Below are 12,103 nucleotides of genomic sequence, written 5' to 3'. Positions count from 1 at the left end.
ATTGGAGTGTCTGTTTGTAATATTAAAAGAATGGCTTTTTACAAAATGCGTATATGCGCGATATACACGGTACATAATTATACCGAGATAACATTTTTTACAACTTTTGTCTGTCTCCCTGTCTGTCTATCTGTTTGTTCCGCCTAATTTCTGAAACGGTTGGACCGATTTTGACGGGACTTTCACTGGCAGATAGCTGATGTAATAAAGAGTAACTGCGAACAAAACAATAATATTTTTGTTAAATTCCACGTGGACGAAGTCGCGGGCACAGCTAGTACAAAAATAAAGTAAAACGCAAATGAAACTAGGTTCACATGTCAATAAGATGCATTTTTAAAGGAATTAGAAGAATGGTACCTCTAGAAAAACCGATCTTAATTAACGTATTCGAGACACTGAGCTTTTGTATTAAAAATATGAAGAAGGCCTATGCTGAATGCTCAGTTAGTAAAAAAGTATACTAAAAGAATACATATCCTCCTCATCTCTTGTAGATTGAAAAACGAAACGACATACGTGACACTGACATTGACTAGGTACTTCACACTGAAATATAAATTATAAAATGTCACTATCTACTGTCAAAATACAGAAAAATATTGATGCAGTTTATGCGTTTTGCAATTTCATTTCAATTAATTATCTAGATTTTAAATAAATTCTTACCCTAATGGCATCCACATCGAAAGACCATGTTGTGGACAATGGGGAAGGACCGATTGAGAACGTTGCCACTGATCTGGAACCAGGAGCTTGCATCGAAAGTGTTCTTAACCCTACAGATTCTTTTGAAGAATTTGCTAGTGAAATTAGTACAACACTCGAAGACAGGATGACAGCGCTCACAGCAAAATCAAGTACAATAAGTGAAATTCAAAACGAAATCGGCGAAAGTTCGCTAAGAGAGACCAAATCTAGTGATAATTTGCAGTCAAAGAATGTAAGGTTTTTTTTATATTAACGCCACTCACATATACAATAGTGTTTTTATATTTATTTAATCTAAATTTATAATTAAAATCATAATATCACTCTTAATAATTTGGTTAATCATGTTTGTTTAGTAGGAGGTGACACTCCTATTAGAAATAAGAGATTAGAATCCTCCCAACATATATAGTACGCAACATAAGTTTTTCTTTAAATTTGTCTGTTACTACTACTATAGTTTGCAAGTATTCTCATTCTGAGAGTATGCCATATTTCCTACTTCCACAACCTCTTCCTTGCCTCTATGTTATTTGGTAATGTTTTAAATTTCTTTACACAAGCACTTGGATAAATATCTTTTTATTATTTGCAAGGTCAGTTCTGCTTGGTCAATAATTTAAAAAAAAATCTGTATTTAGGAAGCAATGTCAGCATCAGCAAGTAATTCTAATCTTCTCGAGGAAAACGGTGAGGAAACAGATGAGAAAGATGATTATTTGCAGTCTCCGGAACTAGTAAATAAAGAGAAACATGTATTTATACTGAGTTCTGCTGGTAAACCTATTTATTCAAGGTACGAATGTTTAAAATTAATTTGTTTTTAGAAAACTTAAAAATCACTATTGGCATTTTATGATAATTTTTGCAAATACATTCAATATATATACTTATAATACATATAATATTTTTATAATAACATACATAACATTTATAAAATGACACACATAAATATAATATTTTTTATTATATTACCATAATGGTGATGTAATCCGACCGATTGCGGCCATGGCGACCACTGACTCACCACACCCCTTATAGGGCTTGGCATATTACTATATCTATATTATAAAACATATACCTATCTATTTATCATGTTAAATATAACAACAAATTTTTCCCTCACCGCTGTAAGTTATTTTCTTAAATCCTTACAATAGCATGTTTGCAAAAATAATACCATTTGTATGTTTATTTAACCTTTATACAAAAATTAGCTTCCCTAATCATTTTAATTAATATTTTCAGATATGGCAATGAAGATAAACTAGCTGGACTATGTGGAGTAATACAAGCACTTGTTAGTGTGGTTGAGGAACAAAACCAGGATATATTGAGATCAATTAACACAAAAGATTGCAAAGCAGTCTTCTTAGTAAAGGGTCCATTGATATTGGTCGCTGTATCAAAATCCAATGAGAGTGAAACACAGCTTGTATTGCAATTAACGTAAGTAGTAAAAAAAAAAAAAATAATGTTAATTTTTGTTCTTTTTTGTTTTACTTTGTTTTAAGTAGGTATTAAAAATGTATATGCAGAGCATACAACTTAGTACTAAATAGTGATCTCTTCCAGACTACCCACTTCTTATTATTAAAATTTATAGAAATTTTTAACAGATATATAATTTTAATCTATTAAAATTTATACATTTAGATATATAGCTGCACATTTTTCAGATATGCCTTCAATCAAATAGTATCAGTTTTAACTCTAACACAATTAAATAGAATATTTGAGCAACGACGTAACTACGACTTAAGGAGACTATTATCTGGGGCTGAAAGACTCATCGACCATTTATTTATATTTATGGAAAAAGATCCTGCGTTTTTATTAGGTGCAGTGAGGTGTTTACCGTTACCAGAAAAGGCTAGAGAAAATATAACGCATGCTATAACTTCGACTTGTAACAAAATCAGAGATTTAGTATTTGCAATAATGATAGCCGGTAACCAGTTAATAACTCTCGTAAGAATGAAAAAGTACACATTGCACCCTTCTGATATTCATCTACTGTTTAATCTGGTAAGGAGTTCAGAATCATTTAAAACGGCTGAGAGTTGGACTCCCATTTGTTTGCCGAAGTTTGACGCTACGTAAGTATTTTTCACTATTACTATCAATAAAAATATTTTTTGAGTTTACTCCTTTAGAATCGATTTTCATATAAGTATGAAAAAAATATGAAGAGTAAAATCTACTGAACGAATGACCTAGATACGTTCCTCGTAACGCCATCTATCGCGTAAAGTCTAAAGGCGAAACGACATTTTCTAATAACGCCGCATCGATATATAGCGTTATTTCATTCGTTTATTTATTATTTGATATGGTATTAATCTTTTTCTTAGACTAGTAAGCCTTTTTTGTGCACATTTAGACAGTCGATCTGAAGGAGTAAACTCCAGTCGTGCGTCGGAGCTGATACATACACTTTTTTTTACTACTATAATGTATATACTATAATTTTTAAAATGATGCTTTTTTGTATAAAAAGTCATATAAATATAGACAGAACTGGGTGTCAAATATAGCTGACCTGGGGAAATTTGCTGGCTGACATTGGCGAAATCATCTGTGCTCATTTAGCACTATTGGAAGCCATTTTAACCTAAAGAAGAAGACCTGGGGAACTTCGTACTGCCATAATGTTTTTTTTTTTTTTTTTAAGAATATATAAATTGTTTATTTTAATTTTCTTCAAAGCTTATCCTGACAATAACGAATGCCCAAAAAAAATATCCGTATATCGTTTGGTACAGTCGTTCGGAACTAATGCGCGTACATATATGTCAGCTATTAATTTTTTATATAAAGATAAAACAGTGCTATACCTGCTTAATTAGAATTCTTAAGAAATTAAGTAATAATAAATTATTTAATTTTTCAGAGGTTTCCTTCACGGCCATGTGTCATACATTTCTGAAGATTGCCAAGCTTGTCTACTTCTTTTAACAGTACAAAGAGACGCATTTTTCCCTCTATCACAAGCAAAACACACAATCGCAGAAAAACTTAGAAGATCAAACTGCTTAGTAGCAATAAATGACGCTTTAAACAGAAATAAGGAACTACCCACGACAAATCCTCTTCAACACATTGGTATACCTGAAATAAGGCATTTTATGTACAAATGCAAATCAACGGCTCAACTTTTCACATCAGACCCTATAAGTCTAGATAGGCTACAAGATTATAGAATAAGACACAAAGAAGGCGGGGATATAACTGTAAAAAAGATAGAAAAATTATCAGATATAGAGTATGTACGGAATTATAGACAATTCTGCAATCAAATACATAACATCTCTACACCAGCGAAGTTAATATTTAGATCAAATTCTCATGACACTGTTTTGGCATGGGTGAGTTGGTTTATATTCTTTTTAATATAAGAATATCTAATAAGGTTATATACAGGTTCTTATGTGCATTTGTTTAGAATCTAATGTCTTCTAAAATTATTGAAATAATTTAATTGAACTTTTATGTTTCTAATAAGCTATGTGACAAATAATGACATGTGATTTAAATAATATAACTTAGAATACGCTTCAGCCTGTAATATACCACTGCTAGGAGTAGGCCTCTTTTCTCGTTTAGGAGAAGGATCAGAGCTTAATCTACCACGCTGCTCCAATGCAGGTTGGCGAATACATTCCCTACTGTGAGTAACAATCAAGTGTACATGATAACAACCCAGATCGACGGCTTAACGTGCTCTCCGAGGCATAGAGGGGAGACCCATAAGGACTGCACAAAAACTCAGACCACGGCAAACATCTGTATGGCCAATACAAATGTTTGTCATGTTCAAGGATCGAACCCGCAACTGTCAGCGCAACAACTACAAACCAGTGCTGTCACTGTTACGCCCACGCGTCGTCAAAATTTAAAATATAAAGATAAATCTGAAATTTTAGATGGCTTTGCCATTATGTACAATTGTGTTTCTCACAAACAATGAAAAACCGACTTCAAATACATTGACAAATAATACAACGATAGATGAAAAAATAGTCAAGTAACGATAATAGATAGATGAAAAAATAGTCAAGTAACGATACACGTTATCAAGGATTACTCAAAAAGTAGTCATCAGATCTTGATCAAGTTTATATGTGGTCACACGAGCATCAGCTTTCGATTAAAACAAGAATCATCAGAATCTCTAACCCAGTAAAAAGTTAAGAAGTATAATACAATGTAGGTCGACGGAGAAATAATCAAGTAAATCTTTCAATGAAAAAAAAAAATACAGTCGAATTGAGAACCTACTCCTTTTTTGAAGTCGGTGAAAAATTATTAGTCAGTTGTCTTAAAATAAAATGGCAATTTCCGTTATTCAAAAATCTGATTTGTGTTAAAATTTGTGTAAAGTTAAGACTGCGATGATTTATCATTTATCAACTCTGTAGAGTATTAATGATATCTTAAACTGGATTTGCTACTTTTACAGAATCATATACGTACTGTTAGTCCTCCTCAACATTTTTATTATATCCGAAGTTTCTTACCAGCATTTTTGTTTACTCAATCCGTATACACGAAGGTATAGTCTTTTGACCCCAGAGAAAATCCTTTCCCGAGTTCGACATGCACGGTGTATATTCCCTAACTTACATACATATCTTTTTAATTTAATATTAGTTTGACTAACAGATTATAAACACTGATTATCTCCAATTCATTGTAAATGTTTTCAACGTAAATCACAATCACTAAAATATAACTTTAATTAAAATATAACTTTAAATTTTTTTTAAATATTTAATTGCACGTCAAAACTTAGATTTCACGTAGTTTATCAATATTTAAATTACCAGTTTCAATAACTTCAAAAAGAGGAAATATACGTTATGCAGAAATAGTATAGGCTATAAAACATCACGCTACACTTAGTTTTAGAGTAACAATTACTTGTTATCAAGAGTCGTAATGTAATTTTTAGATCCTTATACTCATTGGTTGTTTGAACAAAATATAGTTAAATTGAAAAATGCTTCGAATTGTTCATTGATAGAACTGTATAACATTTTATAACTAAATTTTATATTTGAAAAAAAAAATCTTCAACAGGTAACAAACGGTTTCGAACTGTACGTAACATTCGATCCTCTAATGGAGAAAGATCACGCTATCAGAGCAGTCGATAGATTGCTGCACTGGATAAAAAAGGAAGAACAAAGAATATTTATAATGAACGCACCGACATTTTAGCCAAGGCTAACACTGAGTGGTATTATAAAGAACTCTATGCGTAGAAATTCTAGTGCCGAAAACAATTAATAAGTATATTAAAGTACCTGGAAAACTTAATTTACGAAAATGTCAATAGATGGCGTAAGTAGTTAAAGATTCCAATTTTACACGTTAGAGCGTCATAATCATATTATGAAATTATTTTTATCAAACAGTCCTTAATAGAATGATGGGTAGACTCAAAAACTGTAATCTAAGATTTTCGTTGAAATGATTATCTATTTATGAGATTTTCCTGGTATATATGTTATTGTATAGCCAAAGGACAAAGTTTCTAATTTCCTTTTTGTTTGTACTCTTTGTAATTTTATTTGTTAATACTGATATTTTTTATTTAATGACATGTATGGGCTCTTTAGCTGGCCGTGCTTTTTTTTGTACATCATGAAATTTGTTTCTTATCGGCGTTCGTTTTACGATTGTGGCATATCAGACTAGCAGTCCTATGATTGTCTCGAAAAGCTAGGAGTGCTAGAACATGGTCTGACACTGACATATTTTTTTGTTTTGTTACAAGTATATTATTATTATTTTCTTATTTATATCTGCACATTTTTCATTTTTAGTTTCAAAAATACCCGAGGCAGCTTATACAATATTTTCCATGTTTGTTTTTTTCCTTTATTTTTAGAGAGAGTAGAATTAATTTCTATCAACAATAAACTAGCTTATACACTGACATATTTACCAAAAAATTCTCGTATTATATATTGTAGGATAAATTTATATAAAATGAATGAAGTACATGTACACATATTAATAATCATTATCACCTGTGATCTAGATAAAAGTAGATTAAATTATGAGCTTTAACATATTATATTACATTATTACTAAATCATGAGATTTTTTTATTATTATTACTAGGTATTAAATAATAAATATATAAATAAATATATTTTATTTAAATCAGTTGTTTTAATAGTTGTATTTTGTGTGATCTGTTATCTATATTCTATATATATAGTATTTGCAGATCAAACAATGGCAGTGTACTATAAGTTAGTCTTTCATAATATAACAAAAATTATAAGTATAATTACATTAATTGATACATATTTCAGTATAAAGTATTATATTAAACTTGTCTAAACTTAAAAATATATCTTTAAATAGATAGAATATTACAAAACTTATTTTATTTATTTGAGGGAGAAATTACTTCGATACTTAACTGTTATGGTTTGAATTCTCAGCATTTTTATTTTTATTTTTTATTTTTTTGCTTTATAGTTATTTTAAAACTGATAATATTAAATTGTGCTTATTTGAATTTTAGTATATGTATTAATAAAATTGTGTAATTAAGTACAATTTAATTGAGTTTACAATGAGAATGAATATCAAATAATAAATTAAATAATATCAATATGGTATACCTACAAGGCAACAAAATGTACCTTTTTGTATATGATACCTATGTAATAGTAAAAAATGTTATAACAGGCAACACTTAATTATATACTCTGGCAATTAAAATAAAGGAAAATTTTTATTTTAAAAATGGAACTAAATTCATAAAGTATTTCACACCAAAACATAGGTATTAGGTAATAATAAATATATTAATATATTAAATAATATAAAAATATTTTTATATTAAAGGTGTAGCTTATTGTGTCCAATAATGTGTGTAGGATATTATAGGCCTTTTACATAAATTTTATTTTGTACCTATTTGTTAATTACATATTATATAATTTTATATATCATAATTATTCATATCATGATTTTATTATATCCAAAACAGCTATGGCCTTCTTCACTTTTTACAATATACATTGTTTATTCAAAATTTCTGTAAATCTTGTATAAAGTAAGTAATTTAAAAAAAAAAAAGAACTTTTGGATAGTTAAATTAGTTTTAATCCTAAACTATTATGATATTAAATATAAACATTTTACTAAAATACCATCCAGATGACTTTATTCTTTAAATAAAATTTATGGTTGAGTTCTTAGCTTCAAATTCTCTTGCTCATAAATTATGTAGATACCGACTAGTAAGTAATATCTAATTCATTATATTTATTTGTCATTACATGTTCATTTTGATAATCTTACAGAAACTATAAATATTTTCTTGCCATAGATTTAGATGCTCTTTTTTTTTTTAGTAAATATATAAACAATACACTAACGGTTGTCTGTTCCTAAAGTAAGCAACTTAATGCTTGTATTATAATACAATAGGTAACAGCCGACTGGTACTATATTTTTTTTCTATAAATATACTCATAAATAATACACATATAAATAAATATATGCATTACACCCAGACTCGAGGTGGGAATCGAACCCACAACCCCTGGAGCAGAAAGCACTACAAACTGCACCAACTGGCTAGTCAACTCAGAACACCGCAACCAATATGATATTAGTTATTCTGTATCTATACAAATAATTAAAATTGGAGTGTCTTTTTGTAATATTATAAAATAATCGCTTTCTACTAAATAATATTTTTTATAATTTTTGTCTGTCTGCTTAATTGTTCCGGCTACGGTCTATAAATTACGTGAGGTGTTTTTTTAAATTTTCTATCCCTCCCTCCCCCCTGGTGCGAATATCGTGAGATTTTATTCAACCCCCCTCCCCCATCCCTCAATTGTTATTGTACAAAAAAAAATTTGCTTCGTGTTTTTATTTACGACCAGTAAAGACTAGTAATCAATATTGCTGAGAGTTTAATTTTAAGTGTAATAAAAATTTAACAAGAGAATACTTAAATAATACTTTTCAATGAGAAAAAAAATTGCGAGATATTTGCCGAGGCCCTCCCTCTCTCCAACGTAAGGTTAGATGAGATTTGACTCGACCCCCTCCCCCCTTAAACATCTCACGTATTTTATTAGCCCCCTAAAGTCTGAAACGGGTGGTCCGGTTTTGACGGCACTTTCACTGGCAGATAGCTGATGTAATAAGGAGTAACTTAAGCTACTTTTATTTTACCTTTTTTTTATTACTGCAAACTGAACAATAACTATTTGTTAAATTCCATGCGGACGAAGACGCAGGCACAGCTAGTTAGTAAATATTTAATCAATTTTCAAGTACATTGTTGTTTGCATTATTTGGTTTTAAATACAATTACACATAAAAAAAAAACAGAAACATAAGTAACAGTTAAGTAAACAGAAGTAAATGAATGTAAATAGTGTGTACAATTTTCAAAATGTCTGTATATCGAGATGAACTTTTTTATAAAATGTGAATTACAAATAAATATTTAATAACAATAAAAGTTGATATAATATAATTTTATCAACAACAATATTTTGTATCATTTACTCTTATATTAAAAAAAAAAAAAATATGTCTTAAGTCATCAAGGAAACTACCCAGTGTTACTTTTGTGTAATATTAAGGGCCTATGTCACATGCTGTTGATAGTTTGTTGATAGTTTATCCTACAACGTAAATAAAATAGTTAAGCATCTATTTTACCTCAAAAAAAATAAATTGCAACTTTTAAATATACAAGATAACTTACCTATCAAACTATAATTGACCAAAACAGCAGATCTAACGTCAACCTTTATATTAAAGTCTTTGCCTGCCATTTTTATAATCCACTGATATAACATTTTAAGGGTTGAGACAGATCCCAAATCCAAATAATATTTTTTACTTTTACATTCATTAAAAAAAAGCATTATAGCATTATTTTATTTTATAATTAAGTTTCTACAAAGTATAGTATCCATTTAACTAAATGTAAAAAGCAAGAAAATAGAAATGGTAAGTAAAATGAAACAAGACCAATATAATTATGATAAAAAATATTTATTCCTAAACTAATACCGTCCCCTGTCTCTCCGTCTATCAACTTCGTATCTATCCCGTCTTTCCTTTTCTCTTTCCCTCTCGCGGTCCCGGATACGTTCTCTGTCTCTTTCTCTCTCACGTTCTCGCTCTCTTTCCCGCTCCCGTTCCCTCTCTCTCTCCCTCTCCCACCTCCGATCCCTATCTCTGCTCCTCGATCTTTCTCTTTTACGTTCTTTATCACGTCTGTCTCGATCACGGGATCTGAAAACAAAGTTTTATAAACAGTTACATATAAAACATCTATGGTTGGTTGGTATGGTTAACACGGGCTGGTTTCCGCAACTCGACGACTCTGCGCCTATTTTGCGTGATATAAAACATCTAACATGAAAGTCTTATTTAACATTATAGTAAACGCTAAACTGCAAAATTATCCCTCAAGAAAATAACGCAAAATACTTGGGCACGCACCTGGATAGGAAACTTACATGGCAAAAATATATTTGGACAAAGCGCAAGCAACTGGTTGGAAAACTACGGTCACTGAACTGGCTATTCGGATGCCAATCACAACTAAATCCTGACAGCAAGATGCTTGTGTATAAAACCACCATAAAACAAATTTGGACTTACGGAATCCAACTGTGGGGAACTCCCAGCAACAGTAATATAGATATACTGGAGAGATTCCGGACCAAAACTCTGAGAACAATGTTTGGCATCCCTCAATGTATAAGTAATAGATATATATACCTCGATCTCGGCCTAAAAACAGTTCGATAGGAAATAGCTCAAAACAGCCTGAAATACCAGGAGAAACTGACCGTCCATGTGAACAAACTGGCACACGCTCTGAGCGGAGAAGGCGCTCTTCAGCATACCCGGTTAAAAAGAGGTGACATACCGAGCCTACATAAAAGATTTACCACTTGACATCAAGAGAGTCGTGTGAAAAGTTTCATACAAGTATGGCTCTTGAAGAAAACATAAATTGAGAAATCAAACAAAGAAGTGGCTTATTGTTGGAAAACAGATTGCCATGAAGCAGAAGAGAAAAAAAAATAGTAAATTAACAATACCCATGTGAATAATTTTCACTAAATAAATTTTAAAAATTACCAACCGTCAATCGTGTTAATGTTGTTTCAAAATTAAAGCCGTCATATATATAATTTTAATAATCAATTAATTTAAAAAACAAAAGCAATAAAAAAATTTTAGTTGTGGATGCGAGTAGAGCAAGCAATTATCTATAATTTATCTATAATTTTTGTGGACCAATTGTGAGGTTTTTCTAAAAAGGGAGGCAAACATCTTAACCTTAGGGTATTAATGTATATATGATGATAAAAAAAACTTTTTCAAAAACATTTAGACAGTAAAAATATACACGGACGTACAGGTTTTTTTAAATATCAGTCAGGAAAAATTAGTACTTAAATAAAATGAGATCAAGCTTTTTGCCTGACTTTTTGTTAGCAGCTGAAGAATATAGATATTTTTTCACAACTGTTCATAGATAAATTACACCCAGATTCAAGAAAGAATGGAATCCATTACTTTGAACTACACCCTGGGCGGTCATTGGATTAAACCTCTGGTGGTCAATGGGTCAGCATCAAAAAACATGCATAGTTTTTTATTACAATCAATTCTATAACTATTATCAACCCACCTTTCCCGTCTCTTATCTCTGTCTCTTCTGTCCTTTTCTCTTTTATTTTCTTTGGTCTCTGTATCTAAATTCTCTTCGTCTGAAGGCATATCTTCATCCAAATCATCGTCAAGAGCAGAAACTTTTGGTTCAAGTTCATTATTTTCTTCAAGTATGTGTCGTTTTTGTATTCGCGGTAAAATAACATCACACAAGCGCTCCTCACGTAATAACTCGTCGATATACTCATCCATATGCACTATTTCGAACTGCCCTTCCCGATTTTGCCGCCGTAATTTTCTGTTATCGTTATACAGTGGCTCTAAATATTTGTAACAGTCTAGTGACGTACCAGTAATTCTCATGTAAAATGCGCCTAACGCTCTAACATATTTGAATTCTTCGTTTTTAATAAACTCAACTACAATATCTTTTTCAGGTTGTATTTGTAACATTTTTAGTACTAAACAGAGGAACGGAGTTGGATAAATGAATCCACCATGCACGCCGCCGATATATCGTAACTCCATCGCCTTGTCTACTAATAATTCTGCTGTTAAGGCAAAACATTCTTCTTTCCAATATTTTGAATCGTAAATACGTGACCGTATTATCTTTTCCACCAAATATTGAGGGTTAGTACCGCGAATCGACTTCGCGTCTTTAACAGTTCGATTCGCCATTTTTACTGACAATGACAAATGT

General features: G+C 30.8%; 2 protein-coding genes across 2 annotated transcripts; one reads left to right on the top strand and one right to left on the bottom strand.

The window, feature by feature from the left end:
• The first annotated feature begins 582 nt into the window (after nucleotides 1–582).
• Nucleotides 583–6,817, top strand: LOC123664582 (protein SAND). Its single transcript, XM_045599105.1, has 6 exons — nucleotides 583–943; nucleotides 1,353–1,507; nucleotides 1,960–2,160; nucleotides 2,391–2,810; nucleotides 3,605–4,079; nucleotides 5,794–6,817. The coding sequence occupies exons 1-6, from the start codon at nucleotides 674–676 to the stop codon at nucleotides 5,932–5,934; spliced, it is 1,662 nt and encodes a 553-aa protein (XP_045455061.1). The 5' UTR covers nucleotides 583–673; the 3' UTR covers nucleotides 5,935–6,817.
• A 2,924-nt stretch (nucleotides 6,818–9,741) lies between these two features.
• LOC123664583 (pre-mRNA-splicing factor 38) lies at nucleotides 9,742–12,103 on the bottom strand. The gene is made up of 2 exons (XM_045599106.1): nucleotides 11,420–12,103; nucleotides 9,742–10,005 (listed from the first exon to the last, which is right to left on the bottom strand). The coding sequence occupies exons 1-2, from the start codon at nucleotides 12,079–12,081 to the stop codon at nucleotides 9,774–9,776; spliced, it is 894 nt and encodes a 297-aa protein (XP_045455062.1). The 5' UTR covers nucleotides 12,082–12,103; the 3' UTR covers nucleotides 9,742–9,773.

This window comes from Melitaea cinxia, chromosome 22, assembly GCF_905220565.1.
Source record: "Melitaea cinxia chromosome 22, ilMelCinx1.1, whole genome shotgun sequence".
Lineage (NCBI taxonomy): Eukaryota > Metazoa > Arthropoda > Insecta > Lepidoptera > Nymphalidae > Melitaea > Melitaea cinxia.
This window is presented reverse-complemented; position numbering and strand designations above follow the sequence as displayed.

Bases quoted from the DNA above. Each gene is read 5' to 3' on its own strand.
- LOC123664582 (XM_045599105.1), top strand. From the start codon at position 674: ATGGCATCCACATCGAAAGACCATGTTGTGGACAATGGGGAAGGACCG. The intron at 2,811-3,604 runs GTAAGTATTTTT...TTAATTTTTCAG, and splicing joins TTGCCGAAGTTTGACGCTAC to AGGTTTCCTTCACGGCCATG. The intron at 4,080-5,793 runs GTGAGTTGGTTT...AATCTTCAACAG, and splicing joins ATGACACTGTTTTGGCATGG to GTAACAAACGGTTTCGAACT.
- LOC123664583 (XM_045599106.1), bottom strand. From the start codon at position 12,081: ATGGCGAATCGAACTGTTAAAGACGCGAAGTCGATTCGCGGTACTAAC. The intron at 10,006-11,419 runs GTGGGTTGATAA...CTTTGTTTTCAG, and splicing joins AGAGATAAGAGACGGGAAAG to ATCCCGTGATCGAGACAGAC.